Here is an 18,016-nt window from a genome sequence, read left to right on the forward strand (position 1 = left end):
TCTATCAATAAGCCAGACGCTATCCTGGGCTGTGCAGGGATGGAAGTGAACCAAAAGGTAAAGGCCCTGCTTCCAGGGAACCTACCTGGTAGGGGGGTTACTACCGCAAGAGCTCCGGCCAATTAGATTTGGACAGGGAGAGGAGAGAAGAGGAATACCGTGAAGAATTAATTAACTCGACGGTTCTCGTTTCAGCGAATAAGTTGGCAGTTACCACTGATTGTCATTAGGCTTGACAATGTGTTTGAAGGGTCAGAAAAGGAGTTTAGTTTTGAACAGGTTTTATACTACCTGTCAGAATTACATCTGGGGTCTGTTCAGATGTGGGTAAGAATAGGATTTTGGGAGCTCATTATCTCAGGATCTTAAAGATCACTCAGTCTGGGGCGCCTGGGTGGTAGAGATGCTTAAGTGTTGGAGTCTTGGTTTCAGCTCAGACCCATGATCTCATGGGTCTCGGGACTGAGTCCCGGTGTTGAACTCTGAGCTCAGCAGGGAGTCAGCCTGAAGATTGTCTCCCTCTGCCCCTCCTCCCACAGGCGCGCATGTGTGTGTGTGTGTGTGTGCGCGCGCGCGCGCTCTCTCTCTCTCTCAAATAAATCTTTTTTTTTTTTTTTTACTCTCTCAAATAAATCTTAAAAGAAAGAAAAAAAAAAGATCATTTAGTCCGACCCCTTCATTTACCATATGAACAGGAGGCACAAAGAGGTTTAGTGACTTATACAGGTTGGAAGCTGTTCAGAGAACAAGAAACTAGACTCCAAGTTTCTTGACTTACTCAACTACTCATTTCACTCTATCATTCACCATTTTTACCTAATTTAAGTATACAAGACATACATACATATAAATATACACAAAATATGCCCAATGATAATATTAATACTGGTATCCATAGGCACACCAAATAGTGAAATAAGCTTCAAGAAGCTTTTGAGAATGACTTAACAGCCTGATAAAATGTGTTTTAAGAATAGAGTATAATTTGGGGCTGTTATAATCTCCAGGTTGAATATTAAGGTATTAAGCTCAAGCTGTGAGACAATATGTAAGTCTCATAGTAGGAGGTAACATTAAGTACAACAGATCTAAAACTATGCTAGTATTTCTGTTCTAGAATTTCACTGCATCTATTTTGACCTCTATATCTTCTAAATTTATTTTCCTTGACTTTTTAGACATGCAATTAAAATATTTCAAGATAACAAATAACGCAGGCACCAAGAAAAGAATGTTTAAATCATAGCTATCATTTAAAATAGCTGTTTCATTGTGTTAATGTGTTATCTCCTTTCTCAAGGAATAGCACTGTCAAGCCTGACAGCTTTAAATCTGCAGTTCATTAAACTCAAGTAAATTCTTTGTCTCAACTTTTAAGATTTTATATTTTAAGTTTTACTTATTTGAGAGAGAGGGTGCATGAGAGAGCATGAACAGTGGGAGGGGCAGAGGAAGAGGGGAAGCAGACTCCCCACTGAGCAGGGCTTCGTGTGGGGCTCCAACCCAGGACGCCAGGATCATCACCTGAGCCAAAGGCTCAAAGCTACCCAGACGCCCCTTTAAGATTTTAGAACAGTTAACTATATGCTACAAGTAAATGTTAAGACCTATCTCTGGGGCGTCTAGTTGGCTCTGGGGCGCCTGGGTGGCTCACTCGGTTAAGTATTTGCCTTCGGCTCAGGTCTGATACCCGGGTCCTGGGATCAAGCCCAACATGAAGCCCTGCTCAGCCGGGAGTCTGCTTCTCCTTCTTCCTCTCCCTCTGCTTACATTCTCTCCCACCCTCCCGCCTGCTCTCTTTCTCTCTCTCTCTCTCAAATAAATAAAGTCTTAAAAAACATACACCCTATCTCTTTAGTCTTTGGAACAAACACTGTTTTGAGCTTCATAAAATGTGAGCCTAAATTTTTATCACTTTTCACTATAGCAGAAATACACCCTTAAAAACAAAGTAAGTTCATTACAAAGTAAGTTCAAAGTAAGTTCATCAAATACCTAATGAAAATTATAATCTTATACTTCAAAAATATTATAAAACCAGTTATAAACTTGTCACAATTCAAAAATATTAAATTAGATCCTATTTCATCTATTTGAAACAGTGAGATGTTTTTTCGCACCAATAAACAACTCCTCAATGATGACCAAGAATCTCATTTTCAACCTGCTTTGCCATTCTCCTGTATTAATAACGTAGAACACTTTGCACTCGTACAACTGTATGTGACAGTCTTCAAAGAGCGTTCATCACACTATCAGCCCATTAAAAGAATGCTGCTCTTCTCTGTTCTTTATCCTTAGTGTCTCACACAACAAGGACACAGTACAAACTCAATTCATATTTGAGTGAGTGGATGAATAACAAAAACCTAACAGGAAAACTGATCCAGAAGACAGTCCAAATAAAAGTCATGATTAACATTTCCAGGGACTCAGTGGCTGAGTGGCTCAGTGGTTGAGCATCTGCCTTTGGCTCAGGTCGTGATCCAGGGGTCCTGGGATGGAGTTTAGCATCGAGTTCCTGCAGGGAGCCTGCTTGTTAACCTCTTCTTCTCATTCCCAGGATCATATTAAAAAAAAAAAAAAAACTTTATGTATTTGAGAGACAGTGAGACAGAGCATGAGATGGGGGAGGGTCAGGAGGAGACGCAGACTCCCTGCTGAGTGGGGAGGCCTGATGTGGAGCTCAATCTGGGGACTCAAGGATCATACCTGAGCCAAAGACAGATGCTTAACCGACTGAGCCCCCCAGGAGCCCTCCGTGACCTAACTGGAATAGATCTACACCACTTAAAGTCCAGGTTCCAGGGGATCCCTGGGGGGCTCAGCAGTTGAGCTTTGCCTTTGGTTCAGGACATGATCCTGGGGTCCCGGGATCGAGTCCCACCTCGGGCTCCCTGCATGGAGCCTGCTCCTCCCCCTGCCTATGTCCCTGCCTCTCTCTCTCTCTGTGTCTCTCATGAACAAATAAATAAAATCTTGAAAATAAATAAATAAATAAATAAATGAATAAATAAATAAAGTCCAGGTTCTTAACGCTGGGGCCACACTTGCCTCACACTCACACCAAGGGCCTGCATGCTCTAGAGTCCAGGGTCAGGTGAGTTAACGCAAGGTAGTGTCAGTGACAGGTGACAAAGTGAGTCGCAAGGTAACGGGGGAGCGGAGACGGTGTCAAAGGGGGTGTGTGCACCCTGACGGGGAGGCACCACTTAGTCCCAGAGTACTGTTGCTGTACAGAAATGACCTAGTTCTTCAAGAGAGGCTGGAAATCCATATTTTTATCATAAAATGTACCAATTTTTAAAGTGGGGCTTTGTGGCTGAAGGTGGCTTTCTGGCCGCCAATCTGTGGCCCCTGATCAAAAGGAACAGGCGGCGCTGAGAAAAACGGAGACAAAGGGAGGCCTAGTTTGGCCTGAAAAGAAGGAGGCCACAGTCAAAGGGGAGGAAAGGACATGAAAGAGGCACAGAAAGGAAGATGGAAGTCAAATTTCACCAACTTCAAAATGTGGCCCAGGGAGCCGCAATCTGTCTTCTAATCTGACAGCAGAAGGAGGAGAGGACAAGAAGGAAAAATCAAAGTGGGGGGGGGGGCGGAGAGGGGGCGCTGAGCACTTACTGGATGGCAGACACCGCACTGGGGACTTGTGGCCACACAGTTTCGCTGAGGTTCAGCAATGCAAGGGACAAGGTCCTGTGCCTGGAGGGAAGAAGAGGAAATACATCAAAACACTAACAGTATGCGGGTCACCTTTTGGAAGCCCCCTTTTCCATTCTTGATCATTTGTGACCATACATTTATTATGGTTATGTTAACTTTAGAACAAAAAAACGTCCATTTTACGGGAAGCTAAATAAGTTGGATTTCAGGATAAAAATGCACTCATCCTAGAGTGTAGAAAGTATACGGCCCTAAGTCCAGCCAAACCATGCACTGAATATTAAAACAGAAGAGGAAAATACAACATTCCAAGTGTATGTAAATAACATGTAATTTTGCAATCACAAAGCCAGAAGAGAACGTGAAAGGAACTCCGCAGGTGATACAGATCACAAGCTGATTAAATAAGAACAGAAATAGGGGATCCCTGGGTGGCGCAGCGGTTTGGCGCCTGCCTTTGGCCCAGGGCGCGATCCTGGAGACCCGGGATCGAATCCCACATCAGGCTCCCGGCGCATGGAGCCTGCTTCTCCCTCTGCCTGTGTCTCTGCCTCTCTCTCTTTCTCTCTGTATGACTATCATAAATAAATAAAATTAAAAAAATAAGAACAGAAATATGTGAAATTGTTAATGTTGCAGGTTGTTCTCCTAAATTATAAAGCTGACTGCCAGGATGCTGCTTGTGTGTAGATGGCCTACATATCATAAAATGTACTGACTCCTCTAGCCCATAAAACTTTTAGACATCTGCCTCTTCCGTACTTTCCAACATTTACTGCTTTGTTTTCTTTCTTGCAGGCTTGTGTTTTCATTTAAACAATACCTTTATGTGCCTTTAGTGTAGTTCAAAAATAACAGGGGTTTTTTTCCCCCCTCTAAATGAAGTATGTCATTTTAGGTCACTCTAAATCCCCAATTAATCTCTTCCAAGTATACATACTCCGTTTTCATTTTGTTCATAAATGAAACCCTAACCTGAATACTTCAAGTGTAATTTCAGGGGAAAAATACTGTTCAAACGCCTAGATAACGCATTCCTTTGTTGATGCTAAATATAGCCACCTCAGGATGACATACATTTTGACAATGATGGGCCTTACATATCAAACTCTCAAAAATAGCACAGGTTCCATTGAAGGTGAGCAAGAAAAATTGCCGTTCACTACAGCTCAGCCTCAAGTGGATTCAGAAGTGTGAATATTAACACTAATTACACCCACCCTGTACCGAGGGGAAGCTGGATTTGAAGGAATTGTGTCGGGGTCTCGCTTAGGTCTCCTTACAGGAGTCGTTGCACATAAACACACAGTTCCCCCACGTTGCTCTTTGAATTACTCCACTCAAAACAGAAAACATCTTCCAAAACGGGGGAGAGGGGGGCTAACTGCTGTGAGGAAGCATCTTGTTAACTAACCCTATTAAATAACCGAGTCCATGTGCCCTAAGCACCTCGCCCCTCCCCCCGGGTCATCAGGCCCGTCCCTAGCACACCTGCAACCCAGGCCCAGAGTATCTTGAGGTTGGTGGTGGTGTCCTACGCCCGTTGCTTGAGCTGTTCGAGGACTGGGGGGCCCAGGGGTCCCCTCGGCCACGCGTGGCGTCACCAGCGCCACCCCATCCCGCCGCCCGCTGCGTGGATCCGTGGACGAAGCGGGCTGAGCGCGGCGTGGAGCTGGCTCTTCCCGGAGCCCCGGTGCGCCCCCGCCCGACCCCCCGCCGGACCCCCGCCGGGACGCGGCCCGCTCACTCTCCGGCCCCCGCCCCCCGCCCCCACCCCTTGTTCGCGCGACGGTCCCTCCAACACACACGGGGACCGGGGGTCGGGGGGGTCAGCGGCGGGGACCCCAGGGACCCCCCCGCCGCCCGCACGTGTGCAGCGCTGCACCACGCGTCGCGTTCCCGGAAAGCTGCGCGAGCGAGGTGCCCGGGGGTGACCGCGGCACGCGCCCCAGCTCCCGACGCCCCCGCCCCGGACAAAGATGCCCTGGAGGGGGAGGGAGGGGCAGGCGCAGCGCCCGCGGGGCGGCCGGGCAGGACGGCGCTGCAGGCGGGGCGGGCCGACGGCACCCACACCTGCGGGCCCAGGTCCGCGCGCGCTGGGCCCCGCGGGGCTCGGGGTGGGGGGCGCCGCCGCCGAAGTCGCCCAAACTCGGGGCGCGGGCCCGGAGCGCAGCCCCCCCCGCCCCAGCCGCGGACACACGGCGGACGCGGGCTCCGGGGGCCGCGCCTCGCCCCGCAGCCCGCGCCCTGCCCCGCGGGGGCCCCGACCCCTCCGCGTTCGCCCCCGCTCCCGCCCCACGCTCTCCGCCCCCCGACCCCGCTCACCCGCCAGGACCCGGCGACGGGCGGGCGTCCTCGTGGCGCCGGGAGGGGCCGTGCGCGTCCTGCGCCCGCGTGTGGGCGGGGGTCCGGGTGCTCGGGGAGGCCAGGGAGGTCCGGGGTGCTCGGGGAGGTCGGGGTGCTGGGGAGCTCGGGGAGCTCGCGCCGCCGCCGCCCCGGCCGCTGGGAGCCCTCTGGCCGCCGCCGCCGCCGCCGCCGCCGCCGCCAGCAGCAAGTTTCCATAAAAGTCCTGGTGCGCAGCCCGCTCCCGCATTCCAGGCGGGCCCAGCGCCGGCTGCAGCTGTTCCAGCGCGCGGGCCAGCTCCCACCCCCTCCGCCGTAGCGCCCGCGGGGGGGCGCAGCCCGACTGGGTCGCCGAGCCCGTCGCGGGGGGCCGGTGCCCGGCGGGGGGCGGGGGGCGGCGGACTGGGCCCCCCGGGCAGGCCCCCCAGCCCCCGGCTCCCCAAGCAGCACCCCGAGCCCCCCCCCGTTCGGCGGGGCTGTGAAGGCCGAGACCCTGGGGCGGCGGCGCGGGCCGCTCGGGCTGTCGGGGCTCGGGGCTCGTCTCGACCGCCAAGGGCCGGCGACTGAGGAAAGTGGGGGGGGGAGGGGGGGAGGGGGGGTGCTACCTTCCTCTGGTGGGAGGCAGAGCCCACGGGGAGCACGGGGCCTGGTGGCGCCCCGGCCTTTGCAGCCCCGCCCCCGCCCGTCCCGCGAACCGCCTGAACTGACACCTGCACTGCTCATGCAAGGGGGCACCTGTCCGCGGAGGGGACCCCGCTCCCTGCACAAAATAAAAATAAGACGAAAGAAAAGAGACCTTTTCGGAACCGCACTAAGCGTCCACACGCGCTTCCCGCCCCGAGGCTGTGCCCCGACGGGACCCGCGCACCTTCACCAGACGGCGGGGGGCAACCCCCCCCCCCCCCCCGCGCAGCTCTGGCGGTGCCTAGGCCGGGCCTGCCCCGCCCCGTCACGGTCCCTCCCCGTCACGGTCCCTCCCCGTCACGGTCATCCCCTCAGTCACGGTCACTCACCCCCCCGTCACGGTCACCCCCCCCCCCGTCACGGTCTCTCCCCGTCACGGTCACTCCCCCCCGTCACGGTCTCTCCCCACACACACCCTCGTCACGGTCTCTCCCCCCCCCGTCACGGTCCCCCCCCCCCCGTCACGGTCACTCCCCCCCCTGTCACGGTCCCTCCCCGTCACGGTCCCCCCCCGTCACGGTCCCTTCCCCCCCCCGTCACGGTCCCTCCCCGTCACGGTCCTCCCCCCCCCCCCCCGTCACGGTCCCTCCCCCCCGTCACGGTCCCTCCCCGTCACGGTCCCCCCCCCCCCCGTCACAGTCCCTCCCCGTCACGGTCCTCCCCCCCGTCACGGTCCCCCCCCCCCGTCACGGTCCTTCCCCCCCCCCCGTCACGGTCCCTCCCCCCCCCCCCGTCACGGTCACTCCCCCCATGCGCGGGCGGGCCAGGCACTGAGGATCCAGGGGACAGCAGGGGTCCACATGGGGGCTCCCGTGGAAGGTGGCAGGTGTGCTCGGTCCACGTCTGCCCAGAACACGAGTCGGGCCCACAGCTGCCAACCTGGGTGCGGGGGGGAGGAGCGGCGTGGCCCGGGGACCTCGGGGCGGTGGCGGCGCGGGGACTTGTGGGGACGCGTGGCCGCGGGGGCCGAGGGGGCGGGAGCGGACCGGCGGGCCAGGGCGGGGCGCGCGACGCGGCGCTCGGCGCTTTCTGGCTTTCTTGGCACATTTTACGACGTGGACCCGGTGGTTGTGGCAGGCGAGCGTGCGTGTGCGGCGCAGCGCAGGTTCCGGCCGCGGGGCCACCTGCAGGCGGGGACGGGCCGGGCGCCAGGTCGGGCCGAGGCCGCGGCGCCCGTGGAAGCCGCCCCCGCCCCGCCCTGCCCGCTCGGCCCCGCTGTCCCGCGTGACGGGATCGCGGCCGCGGGCCACGGAGTCCTAGTTCTGTGAGCCTGGCCGAGAGCCTCGAAGCCGCGGTAGAAGCAGGTTGCGAACATCACGACCGGGACGAGCGGAGACCGAGGTCTAAAGTCGAGGACAAGATTCCAAACAGCAGGGGCACCCGGCACTGACCGCCTTCCTTGCAAGGAAGAGAAGCCGGAAATCCCGATGACGATTCCGCGGCGTGGTTTGTGCAAGGGGGTCCCGGAGCGCCGAGCGGACCCACATTCCGGCCGGGCCTGAGCCCACAGCGGCGCTGCCCGAAGGAAAAGGTCTTTTTTCTTTCTTTCTTTCTTCTTTTTTTTTAAGGTTTTATTTATTTATTCATGAGAGACCCAGAGAGAGAGGCAGAGACGCAGGCAGAGGGAGCAGCAGGCCCCTGCGGGCCTCGACCGCGGGACCCCGGGGTCACGCCCTGGGCCCAAGGCAGACGGCCAGCCGCGGAGCCCCGGGCGTCCGGAGAAAGGTCTACCTGCACCTCAGGTGACGCATGGCCCCCCTGCGGTGGTATCCAGCCGCCAAGGTGACCCCACGTGATCCCACCTTTTGACGTGCACACCCCGGTGTAACGTCCTCCCACACTGCGTGAGACCGTCGTGTGACGACAGGGATGTGGCAGGCTGGCACCAGGGGGCGATGGCAGGTCACTCCCAGGCCTAGGCTGTAAAGGCGCTGTGGCTTCGGCCTCCCTACCTCTTGGGTCGCTCGCTTTGGGAGATGCTCGCAGTAGTTTTGAGGGCCCTCGGGCGGCCCGGGCGAGGCCCCCAGGGCGAGGACCGAACACCCGACGGACGGCAGCCGCGAGTAAGCAGGTCTTAGCAACCCCCCGGCTCTGCTCAAACCTTCAAGTGGCTGCCAACAGACCCTGAGCCACAGCCGCCGGCCACCGCCTTTCCTGGACTCCTGGGCCTCGGAAACTGTGGGGCTGCTTGTCGCTTCAAACTGCTCAACTTGGGGTCACTTGTTAGGCGGCGGCAGGTGACAAACACAGCTGCTGCTCCAACCTTTTTCAGATGAGCCATCTCCTAACCAGACTAAAGAGCCAGCCCTTCCTAAAGCCTGTGGGCCTATCCTCTTACAGGGTTGGTAAATCCAAAGAAAAAAGAAAAATTTAAAAGAGCAGAGTTCATAAAACAAAGCAGCAGGGTTCTGGAAATCACCGATGTGCAGCGCTTGCCAACGCCAGAGTGCCCTGGGTGACCGAGGTCTGTGGCCGCCTGTGCTACGAGCGGCTGTTGGAGGCCCCTGGCCACCTGCATACACCTGTGCCTTGTGAAAGGCTTTCGGGACGCAGAGGCAGCCGAAAGCAAAGGCCTGAGGCGTCGCTGATGTACCAGTTGCTTTGCTGTGGCTTTTAAATCAAGAGTCAAGTGTCGTAGAGGAAGCGCCCCGCTCCTCCTCAGCCGCGGGGGAGGGGGGGGGACCCCAGCACCTCAGCGGAATGCGCGGGCGAGGCGGCCTGCAGGCCCGAGCGGGAAGACCACCGCCCAAGTCCAGTCAAAGGAGGCCGGTGACGCCCCGAACGGGGTAACAGATGCCAGCAAAGCCCCAGTGACGCTGTAGCAGGAAGACGCGGAGACGCTCCCGGAGACAGGCCGGAACCACAGCTAGGAATCCAGCCGTGGTGGAAGCTTGTATTTTTATCCATTTACCTAAGTAATCCCTCGGCTCAAAGTTCTGACCCGGAGGTCAAGGGTCGCATGCTCCCGCCCAGACCACAGGGATGGGGCGGGGAGGCCCACGGCGGACGCTGCGGAGGGAGGAGGCTGAGGAGGGAGGAGGCCGTGGAGGAGGCCGAGGATGGGGCCCAGGAGAGGGGGGCCGAGGAAGGGGCCCAGGGCCGGTCCCCTCGCTGCGCCGCGTGGCCGTGTGTCGTCCCGGGCGGCCCCGCGTAGCCGCTGCACCTGGGCTCCGGCCACGAGCGAGGTGCATGTGGCACATCGGTCAGACCCGCAAAACGCTTTCCTGGTGACGCCCCGGGGGCCTGGCTTCGCTCAGGACCGACCCCCCTGCTGGCGCCCCCCTACCCCCCCCCCCCCCCCCGCCCCCCAGCCTCGCAGCCCCGCCCGGCTCTGCGACGGCTCGCGGCGTCCGGGGCGCCGGGATCCTGCAGACACGTAGGCGCTGGATAAAACGGCCGGTACATCAGTGACATGTGCCATCACTTTTTTATTTGGCAGCAGTAGAACTACATCCATGTTACAGCTTCTTTAGCTAAAGAGCCAGGGCTACTTGGTTTCTGCTCCGCTAGAGCTTCCCCTTTACAGGAATTAGTAAGTACGATCCTGGCGTTTAGGAAACAGACACACTTCCTAGTATGAGCCCAGTCAAGACAATCCACGGTTGTTCCCCAACAAACCAAAACAGTAACATCATGTAATCATTAGGAACAAAGAATGCCCTTATGTCCATGAATCACAGATTATACAAATCCTTAAGTCTCACAGAGAAATTTCTAAATGGAATTAATCTAAGCATAAAACAAAAGATTTGAACTCAGCCTAATTCTTTTAATCACTTTGAAATGTACATTCAAATAATTTCCTCATACATATTCACATTAAAATAAAAGCAAATTATGTCATGAACATAATTTAAAATTTCTGATTATGAAGGGTCACAGAGAAGTATATTAATGTTCCTTTGGCATTCCTATCTCATGGTTTAAATTCTTTCGTGATGCAAATAATCACTCTTTAGGTAATCATTTAAGTAGAAAACATGACAGTATAATTGACAATGTTACATCAGTTTCAAGTGTGAAAATGTTACATCTTAAGGCAAGAAAAAGTTTGAATATTTTTTATAAAGTCAGGTAATTTAACAATAGAATCGAGATAAATGGATGTAAATAAACAGTACTTTTTTATGAGAAAGTTTTTTGGAGCTGACTAAAACAGTATGAAAAACTTGGCTTCTTTTAAAAAAAATCTCTAAAAAAAATCTCATTTTAATGTTTAATAAACACACTGTCTTAAATGAAAAAACTAGAGCTTTAGAACAAAACTAAAGAAACCAAATGGAAAAAAAAAAGTTACCAAACAAATCACCTGAACACAGATTTTTTTTTTTCTTCCAGAAAACAGGAGGAAAAAAACACTTTTTCAGGATGAATTCAAGGCCCTCTTGAATATTATAGTGGACACAGGGTAATGGATGGTAGTGGGACTTGGTAGTGGCAATGGCAATTTTCTCATAGTCCTAGCATGATTAAGTGTCAAACAGGGTTTTTTTCCTAAAAGGTTCTAGACTAGTTTGTTCATTTTTTATTACTTAAAACATTCCTTTAGTTGTTTAGCCCAATTTCAAGGCAACCTGAAATTGGTACATATGTCTTAAGTATTCTTCTGTGGTCAGAACCATTTTTAAGAGATGTTTCTTTTAAAAAGTTCAATTTTCTTCCCTTACAATAGAGAGGTTTTTTCTATACTTATTACCCTGAAGTTCTATTTGGTCACTCCTATCTCTTTTGTCAAAGGCCACAAAGAAAGCATTTTGCTGAAGCAGCAGTTACATGATCAGAAACGAATCAAACTCAAACACTGAATTTGACAAACCAACGTCTTGAATATGGGCAACTTTTTTTTTTTAAGGTAAAATGTAAAAAAACCCACTTTCTGGAAAGCCATTCATCTTATCTGACGAAATAAATTCCCCAGAGTTATGTAGTAGCAGCATTATTAAATAGTGCAATTCTTCAAAATAGATTTCAAACAATATCCTCCTCAAATAAAAATGTAATTAAGATTACTTATAGCTTTGTTTATGAAAGCACAGCTTAAAACATTTAGCCTAACCCAACAGGAAGATTAATATAAGCAATACCGGTCTTGCCTACATAATGATGGGAATGTCTGCATGCACACACACACGTGTGTGAATCATTCAAGGCTACTGGTACCTCAACAAGAAGCTAAAAATACAAGATATGAATTAAAAAATAAACACATAATGGAATTTTTTAAGCTTTGATAATTCTAATTTCATTCCTCCATCAATAATAAGAATTATGAACAGCTGATTGTTAAATTAAGAATCTATGTAAGAAACGTGAGGAGCTAAAAATATCAGAGCAACATTTCGTATTGCTTAATGCTATAACCTACACATTATGGGACATAGTACATGCAACAGCATAACGATTCTGAGACTCATATTTTTTTTTCTGAGACTCATATTTTAATACTACATAAATGTGGCACAAATGTAAATTTAAAACTTAAAAAGATTATGCTTTCCTCCTCACTTTTCATTTTCTATTCATTAATCAGAAACTAGGCACTTTAATCTAAAACTTCATTTCTAAAAAATATATTTTAGGTTTTTCTGGGTAACTCCCTCCTAAAATAAATAAAGTCCACCTTAGGAGCAAAATCAAGAATCCAATTCATTGATATGCTAAATGAGCCACTTTAAATACGTGGTATATGATTTACAAACAAAATTAACACAGCTCTGAATGTATCTAATACACTCTGAAGAACGAACCTACTCAAATGAACAACCCATTTGTTCATTTATTTATCATAAAGGACATGAAATCTATTTCCATGCCATTAAAAAATATTTTGTCCTATATTCAGAGGGAAAAAAACCCTTTAAAACCTTATTAAGAGTCAAAGCATGAGTATTTTTAAAATATGGACATAATATGACAAATTCCCAGTGTGCTGTAAGTTCTACAGAAGAAGTAAGGACAAATTACTTTACTATATCCAGATTAATTCCTTCAGATATGAGAAGACAGTTTCAAAACTGCACACAAAAAATCTTAATTACCTCTCATAGTTAATAAATGTTATATTTTTAATAAATATTCAAGGGAAAACGCTCTAATCTATAAAAAGATAAAAAGAAATTTCTTCAGTTTCGTTATTCTTACAGGACCAACAATAAGATATTCTGGAAACTGCAGTAAATCCAATATAAACTTTTAACTTGTAAACTTCTCAGTGTCAATTCACTTAAATGTTTTATGATGATACTTGACCATTACAATTTCTTTGATTCAAACATGAGCGGATGCACAAGCAATAATTTAAGTAGTATAGATTAAACACCACTACCACCTAAACTTGATTGAACAATAAATAACTTTACAATGAAAAATACATTTTCAGGCAAAGTTAAATTCGTTGACACTAGGAGTAAGATATTCTTACAGAAGGGGACCACAAAGGTCTTGGCTAAAGTGTCTATTTTCAAGGTGCAGAGCATAAAAACAGAGCATTCGAGAATGATACTGGACACCGCAGACAGCTGCGGGATGACAAATCCATGAACTCCCGAGTACTGGTTTCAATTCAAGCAATAGTTCTGTAAAATGCACATTTCATGACTTGAATTATTACCTAAAGACTAGAAAGCGCCACTTTGGGTACAGGACACAGGGATTCAATGACAGAACTTCTGCGTAGATACAGTACAATCACTCATTCTTGACCAGATTTGTTTTCCCTCCCTGAGTCCATATCCCCCAGTTCCTTGTGATACATGGTACAAAATCAATAGTTACCTTAAATATTTCATAGCACACTCAAACTATATGGTTTTAATGGTACTTATTGTACTTTGGCTTCCAACAGGCCACTGGACATTACGTGAGCATGGCTACTTAGACAGCTGCTTGTGTGCCTCAGTGCATCAGCTCCAAGATAGGCCATGAGAAGTTCAGTGCGGCGAATAAGTAACTGCATGAGGTCTTCAGCCAAAGTCTCTATACTGGAATAGCGCACCTTCTCGAAGTCAAAAATGTCTTTGAGAAAGAAAAGAACTTGATTCTGGAAAATGAACAAAACAAATGGGCACTATCAGACCCAAATTATATCGATCTAAATAGTTACTAACATTGTGACAGGTATTGGAATAGTAGTCATTGGAAAAGTGACCTTGGATGAGTGATTAAACCTTTTCTAGGTCTTGTTTTCTTTTTCCTTAAAATATGGGATACTACTACTTATCCTTTTTACTATTCAGGGCTGATGTGATGATGAAAAAAAAATCTATGGGAAATGTCTGTAAATCCCAAAGCACTGTATAAATGTACACAGCTATTATTAATTTTTTCTCAATGATTGATTTTGTTGTTGCTTTAAATATTTTATTTATTTATTCACCAGAGACACAGAGAGGCAGAGGGAGAAGTAGGCTCCTCATAGGAAGCCCAATGTGGGACTCCGTCTGGGACTCCGGAACCACGCCCTGAGCTGAAGGCAGACACTCACCTGCTGAGCCACCCAGGCGTCCCAACAATTGATGTTTTCAGTGGTATCTCTGAACACTGGTACTACTTTAAGACAGGAGGGTAAACTATTTCCAATTGTTGTAATTTTTAAGTTTTGTTTTCTAATTTGAGAGAGAGAGAAAGAGCACGAGGAGGGGAAAAAGCAGGTGGAGAGGGAGAGGCAGAGAATCTCAAGCAGACTCTGCACTTGATCCTATGACCCTGAGATCATGACCTGAGCCAAAACCAAGAGTCAGACCTTTAACCGACTGAGCCACCCAGGTGCCCCTGTAACTTTTAAGTTTTAAGTGTATACTTTTCCATACCCCCAAAATTTAAGATACATGAAAAATAAAAATTTCAGGTCTCAAATCAGTGGAAGATCATGATGGATATTTCATTTCAGTAAATTAATGCTTGTACTGAAATTCATGTTTTTATTGAAGTACAGTTGAAATACAGTGTGGGGCAGCCCCGGTGGTGCAGTGGTTTAGCGCCGCCTGCAGCCTGGGGTGTGATCCTGGAGATCCGGAATCGAGTCCCACGTCAGGCTTCCTGCATGAAGCCTGTTTCTCCCTCTGCCTGTGTCTCTGCCTCTCTCTCGCTCTCTCTGAATAAATAAATAAATCTTAAAAAAAAAATAAAGAAATACAGTGTGGTATTAGTTTCAGGTGTACAACACAGTGATTCAACAACTCTATATGTGACTCAGTGCTCACCACGCTAAGTGTAGTTACCACCCCTCACCACACAACACTATTACAATATTATTGACTATATTCCCTATGTTGTACTTTCCATCCTCGTAACTTATAACTGGAAGTCTGTATCTTTTAGTCCTCTTCACCTACTTCGCCCATCCTTCCAATCCCCTCCCCTCTGGCAACCACCAGTTTGTTCTCTGTATTTATGATTCTATTTGGTTTCTTTGTTTGTTCACTTGCTTTGTTTTCTGGTTTCCACATGTAAGTGAAATCGTATGGCATTTGCCAGTCTCTGTCTGACTTATTTCACTTAGCATAATACCCTCTAGGTCCATCCATGCTGTTGAAAATGGCAAAATCTTGGGACGCCTGGGTGGCTCAGTGGTTGAGCATCTGCCTTTGGCCCAGGGAGTGATCCTGGGGTCCTGGGATCGAGTCCCGCATCGAGCTTCCTGCAGGGAGCCTGCTTCTCCCTCTGCCTATGTCTCTGTCTCTCTCGCTGTGTCTCTCATGGATAAATAAATAAAATCTTAAAAAAAAAAAAAAAAAAGGAAAAGAAAATGGCAAAATCTCGTTCTTTATTCCTGAAACTCATTTTAAGCAAGTTGTATACTATTAAGTCACAGGCTGTTATGCCATGATGGAAAAAAAAAAAGTAACTCCAAACAACAAAAACCAGAAATATTTCATTTCTCTCCCATGGAAATCAAATGTTAAGAAGTACTAAGAAGGCACACTTCATAGAACCACTGAACTCGGTATCTGGATGAGTCTTCAGCTATCAATCTGTCAAGCATCCTCATTTTATAGATGAAGGAAAGAGGACAGAGCATGATTTGCCGAGAGTCAGGCTGCTCATTGATGACAAACCTAATTCCCAGTGCAAATTGTTCCCACTAAACATACACCTTACATTCTGAGAGTTTTTTTTTTTTTTAAAGCCATAAATTGATCAGTTTCCAATGACAGTAAAATAAATATTTCCTAGATATTCACAAAAATGCTACATTTACAGCACATAAACATAATAATTTAACTTTTTAAATGAGCAGTAGAGTGAAACAACCAAACTTTGAAACATCAAAAACTTCCAGATTCATACTTGATTGTTTACATTTATTTGCTCCTTGAAACACAGCCTAAACTCAAGATATGAAATAGTGAGACTTTTCTTGGTACTGTGCCAGGCAGAAAATTCTGCAAGGAGCTGTAACTTCTGTCTTAGCAAACTGCTGACATTGGGATACAACCTTAAACTCCCATGTTCTCTCTCACAACTGGAATTTTATCATTTTTGTTACCTTGAACCAGAACTTCCTTCTAAGTTGCCCACACGTGCAATAAAGACATATTATTTGTTTTATACATTTCAAAAGGGGCCAGAGGTGGAGAACTGTCTGCAGCAACTTGACTGTAACACGGTAATGCCACACAAAAGTGCACATCCATCAGAGAAGGAATGGATAAGGTGAATGGACTTGCTGAAGCTACTCCAGGATAAAGCACCCAATCTATATGATAATGTTCCGCTAGCATTTAAACACTGAATTTAGGTGACTTTTAGAACTTTACCTTTCATTCACGTTCTTTTTTATACAAAAGCAAAATCAAAACAGATAAAACCTCATCTACTTTTCAATTCAGAAAAAAAAAGATGATTCAATGACTGAACATACCTTAAAGAAGCAACATAAGTCATAGAGAGAATTTCTAGGACCCAAAAAGCCCCAGGCAAGGACAGGGCTGATTTGCTCACAAATGGCATAAAAATGGGCAAAAAATCCATCTGGGATCTGTTGGGAAATGAAGGAGAATCAAGTTATTTTTACCTTCTTGAATTAGCTATCTCTAGTAAATTTAAATTGCTATCCATCATCTGATCAGCTCTTTTTGAGGACACACTAGGGGTTAACGATGAGCAAGCCTACTAAAGAAGTGAATAAGCTTACAAGTCACTTTTAGAGTCACAGAATGTTTTACATAATTTTCATATCCTAGCCAACAGTTTCAAAATGTGCTGAGGAACATTATTTCTTGAAGGCATTTTCACCTCATAAAAATATTTCATGAAAAAGTAATCATATTAGTGTTACAACCAAGCAATAACAAGAATGCTGTGGTGTTCCTGAGCAGTATGATTTTTAGGATGAATGAGATTACCATGGTTTCAGCTACTAAACAGTTCTATTCAATCACTTAATTAAAATATCTGAAAAAGACCTAAATTATTTTTAAATGCCTAAACATAAAAATATGCTTATTAGAATCATTTTAGTTGAGGAACCACGTATTACTGAAATACTTAATTGTATAATTACTACCTCTTCTTGTGCAATAGCAATCCATACAGTTATAATTCAGGAACCTCTCTAAGTTTATTAATAACTTTCCCTTGTTAAATAACATCCTGTGGGATTTGTCATACTGCATCAATTGGGGATAACTATGCCTTAAGATTCTGTCTCCTGGAGGGGTTATTTTCTATTTTATAGACTCCAAAATATCTTCTACTAAACCTCAATTAAAAATATATATATAATCTAGCAGCAATTACCATTTAATGAGTACTCATTATATTCCAGATAATGTGCTAGGTTCTATTTAATCTAATAAAATGTTCCTGAAAAAGTAGGTCATGTTAACATCATTTTAATAATGTAGAAAATGATTAAATGTCAGAGGATTTAAGTTAACCTGTCCTAAGTCGCACACAGCTAACCAGTGAAGACCAAAAATTTATGAAGGATCCATTGAAGTTATTACTTAGTCTGTGAGGTTCTGCATATATTAAAATTCTAAATCCCATACATAGATTCTAACTGTAGTCAAAGTTCAGACAGGTAAGGACATTAGCACGAGCTGATGATTCAAGAGACACGCTTCCCCAACTAATAACATAAGCCGAACTCAACCACAGGGAAGACATATTTAAATACAAAGGAAAGAGTATGGCATTCCAGGAATAGAAAATAGTTCCCCAAGAGGTGAGATATAAAGGTATTTGTGGATATGGACAGAAGACTAGCTTAAGGCACAAGATTTATGCTAAAAAGATATAAAGTTATATATGTTATTGTTATCGTGATTATTATGGAAACTACCACTTATTAAGCTCATTTTTATATTTACTTTTCATTTTA

General features: G+C 47.5%; 2 protein-coding genes across 8 annotated transcripts in view; both read right to left on the reverse strand.

Moving 5' to 3' along the window:
- NEXN (nexilin F-actin binding protein) overlaps positions 1–6,371 on the reverse strand; it is a 50,724-nt gene extending 44,353 nt beyond the window's left edge. For 2 of the 7 annotated variants that reach the window (XM_041746764.1, XM_041746762.1), the window contains exons 1-2: positions 5,989–6,323; positions 3,622–3,702 (exon numbers count right to left, since the gene is read on the reverse strand). The gene's annotated coding sequence lies outside the window, so the exon portion shown is untranslated. Of the gene's footprint in view, positions 1–3,621; positions 3,703–5,988 lie in introns of all 7 variants that reach the window. The other 5 variants (XM_041746763.1, XM_041746767.1, XM_041746760.1 and 2 more) reach the window with 5 other exon arrangements.
- A 3,727-nt stretch (positions 6,372–10,098) lies between these two features.
- Positions 10,099–18,016, reverse strand: part of MIGA1 (mitoguardin 1) — a 69,280-nt gene continuing 61,362 nt past the window's right edge. Inside the window, exons 12-13 of the mRNA XM_041748582.1 lie at positions 16,553–16,669; positions 10,099–13,729 (exon numbers count right to left, since the gene is read on the reverse strand). Of these exons, the coding sequence (XP_041604516.1) occupies positions 13,511–13,729; positions 16,553–16,669 (336 nt within the window). The 3' untranslated portion in view covers positions 10,099–13,510. The remainder of the gene's footprint in view (positions 13,730–16,552; positions 16,670–18,016) is intronic.

The sequence above is a fragment of the Vulpes lagopus genome, chromosome 3 (genome assembly GCF_018345385.1).
Source record: "Vulpes lagopus strain Blue_001 chromosome 3, ASM1834538v1, whole genome shotgun sequence".
In the NCBI taxonomy this organism is placed as follows: Eukaryota; Metazoa; Chordata; class Mammalia; order Carnivora; family Canidae; genus Vulpes; species Vulpes lagopus.